Source organism: Hydra vulgaris, chromosome 01 (genome assembly GCF_038396675.1).
Source record: "Hydra vulgaris chromosome 01, alternate assembly HydraT2T_AEP".
Lineage (NCBI taxonomy): Eukaryota > Metazoa > Cnidaria > Hydrozoa > Anthoathecata > Hydridae > Hydra > Hydra vulgaris.
Window position 1 is genome coordinate 50,501,502 of NC_088920.1, and position 3,169 is coordinate 50,504,670.

The 3,169-nt window shown below is 31.2% G+C and overlaps 1 protein-coding gene across 1 annotated transcript; it reads right to left on the minus strand.

Moving 5' to 3' along the window:
• Positions 1-2,084: 2,084 nt before the first annotated feature.
• Positions 2,085-2,843, minus strand: LOC136074501 (uncharacterized). The gene is made up of 2 exons (XM_065786827.1): positions 2,495-2,843; positions 2,085-2,401 (listed from the first exon to the last, which is right to left on the minus strand). Exons 1-2 carry the CDS (start codon positions 2,841-2,843, stop codon positions 2,085-2,087), a joined length of 666 nt encoding a protein of 221 aa, XP_065642899.1.
• Positions 2,844-3,169: the final 326 nt, after the last annotated feature.

The window sequence follows — 3,169 nt, forward strand, 5'->3', positions numbered from 1 at the left end:
GTGGAGTGAATCTGAATACTTTTCAACGTTAGAAGAAAAGAATAAAGATGCATATAAAAAAAAATTAACTTTGTCAAGTGGAATGTTTCTTCCCGACCCTTACGTACTTATAAATTGGAAGAATGGCGTTTCAATAATGCCCGACATTACATGGGGTGACATGTACAATTATCTTATTAACTCGCCAAGTAACTTTACACACGATTCAATGAAAGCCTATAAATCATTGGAATCGTACAACTTTTACATTTGTGGGTATGTTCAGGATGTATACTATAATTAAATGAAGAAAAGAATCAATTTTGTTTCATTAAATCTGAGGTATCGTTGCATATTACAAAGTCTACAGTGAAACTGACAAAAAAAAAATGTTCAAAAAGTTAAAACAATAAAATTCATTTTGAGTGAAATGTAATATGATTTATCTTTTTTTTATTTAATCGACGTTTAATTTGTCTTAGGTGCTTCCAAGTCAAAGACAAGGAAAGAAGCAGAAATGTTACGATGTGTGGGTAGCAATAAATAAAGTTAATGGCTGGATTTTAACAGCAAATTGAAAATGCATGGCAGGGTGAGCGCATTAGTTAAATGATTTAATTCTAATTTTTATCAAAACAAGTGTTTTAAGAAGTTGAATTGATCATATATTTTTTTAAATTATAGATTGGGCTCTGTGTGTAGTCACATCGGTGCTTTGTTATTTAAGCTTGTTGCATGTGCACAGCTTGGTATAAAAAAATATCTTGCTCAAGCAATTGTGCAATTGGAAAAAATCGCGTAAATCAGCAACGCCAGTTACACTTAAAAAAATCAATTTTTCTCGACCAAAGAAGCATGAAACTCTTCCAAATATTAGTGACAATGAAAACTCACAGGATGAAAGACCTTACAGCTTTAAGGATCCTATACCAACTTCAGATATTAAAAAAAAGTTGTTAGAACTCAAAAAATTGTATAAGAATGCTGCTATTCTTCAGTCTGTAGATATTAAAAATGAAAGCAAAGAACATTGTAGTGATACAGATACTGCAGAAAAGGATGACAGTTACAATGAATATAATTTGCCGGAACCACTTACTTCACTATATTTGGCCTGCAGCAATTAATTTTGAATATTCCACCTTAACAAAATATTGCGCAGAATCATACGAGGAGTACAAAATCACTCAGAATTTTAACATGTACAGCAATTTACTTCAAGTTACAAAGATTCAAAGCGCTAGCAGAATCTGGAAGTTGCACAGGGCAGGTAGAATAACCGCATCGTTATCGAAAATTGCTTATAACATAAACGTTGATAAATACCCTAAGTCGTTTACAAACACAGTGATGCAATACAGTGCAGAAATCATTACAAAACCTACGAGTTATGGTAAAAAAAAGGAGACTAAAGCCATAAATTCTTACAAGCAACTAGTCGCGAAAACGCATACAAATATAGTTGTTACAGAAACTGGATTGCATGTTCTTAAAAAAATCCATGCCTTGGTGCTTCACCTGATAGTATGGTGTGTTGTGATTGTCATGGTTCAGGGGTAGTGGAAATTAAGTGCCCACATAAATATAGAAAAGGGTTAGAAAATTGGAAAACTGATACGGATTTTCCTGTAAATTTTGGCAATACAGTAAAGAAAACACACCGGTATTACTTTCAAATGCAGCAAGAAATGTATGTTACTAATACTACATACTGCCATTTTTACATTTGGACCGAAGGTAAAAATGAAAACGATACAATGTTAATTAATGTTCCAATTGATAAGGTTTTTTGTGAAAAACTGGAAACAAAGTTGACAACAATATTTTTAAAATTCTTACTACCTGAAATAGTATCTAGAAAAAATAACCCGTCTAGAAAAAATAACCTTTTGACCGATCAAACATACTGCATTTGCAAACGCCCAATTTTTACCCCAATGATTGGATGCGATGGAAAAAACTACAAAATAGGATGGTTTCATTGCAGTTGTATTGAAATAAAAAATGCCCCTGAAGGTAAATGGTTCTGCAAGGAATGCATACAAATAAACTGAAGGACATATTATATTTATAAAAAATTTTTAAGAAAAAAAGGTTTTTCACTCCTATGAGCTTGGAGGAACAACACTACTGCTAATATTTACTATTGATGTTATCATTACCATTACATTGTTAAGTAAATCAACTTGATTTATTGGGATAATGCTCTGAAGAATTCGAAATTTTCTTAACCGTCCAATTACCCTTTCAACATGAATTCTTACATGTGCAATTTGACGTGATCCATCGACTTCAGCAGAAGACATTTGCTTTTTTCCTTTGGTGAATTTTGGTAATTTTAAAATCCCTCCCTGTGTAGCAAATTCTTCAACAAGGGTAAATCCTCTATCAGCAAGTACACAATCTCCATGGGTTATTTTTTCTAAAAATCCGGATTTAATTGTAATTTCTTTATCTGACACTCTGCCACCCCATCAAGGTGATAAAAAACTTACAGCACCTGATGGAGTTATACCAATGAGATATTTAATAGTGTTGTTGTTTTTATAATTTAACCAAGTTTGGGCTCGAGCATGAAGACTAAAAGGTCTTTCAATAAATATTTCCATACAATCAATTATTGCAACACAATTATAAAACTTTTTGCGAAAACTTGTTAGCAAATTTCTTCTCAAAACATGCTTTTCTGGCCAAACAATTAAAAACTTACCATTTTCAGCAATAATTGGAAGCCAAGTTCCATATATTCTAGTAACTGTTGACTCAGAAAACCCAAATCTAAAGCTCAAGTCTTTATTTAAAAATCCAAGTTTGATTTTCATTAATATTAACAATAAATGGTCTTCCATTGGTATATTTGTCATTGGTTTTACAAAATCATTAAATAATGATAAATACCACAAAAATAAATTTGCATTTGGCAAACCAGTATAAAAAGATAAAAGTGAATTATCTTTTAGTTTTTCAAATGAAATATACTGAGAAACATATGCTGATGTTATGGCTTTGTTTAAGGTAATCTTTAATTCAACATTGTTTTTACTCAAAGTTTTGACTTTGGAATGTAGATCAGCAACAAAATTAACATCATCAGTCTGAGATTCTAAAAAAATAAACATGTAACCATTTATTTTATCAAAGAACGCAAGTAACTTCTTAAAATTAAATTACAACTTATTTACCTTGATTT

What these genes read in the sequence shown, in the direction of transcription:
- LOC136074501 (XM_065786827.1), bottom strand. Translation starts at nt 2,843, where the DNA reads ATGACAAATATACCAATGGAAGACCATTTATTGTTAATATTAATGAAA. An exon ending in CACTATTAAATATCTCATTG is followed by an intron (nt 2,402 to 2,494) that starts GTATAACTCCAT and finishes CCGGATTTTTAG; the next exon opens with AAAAAATAACCCATGGAGAT.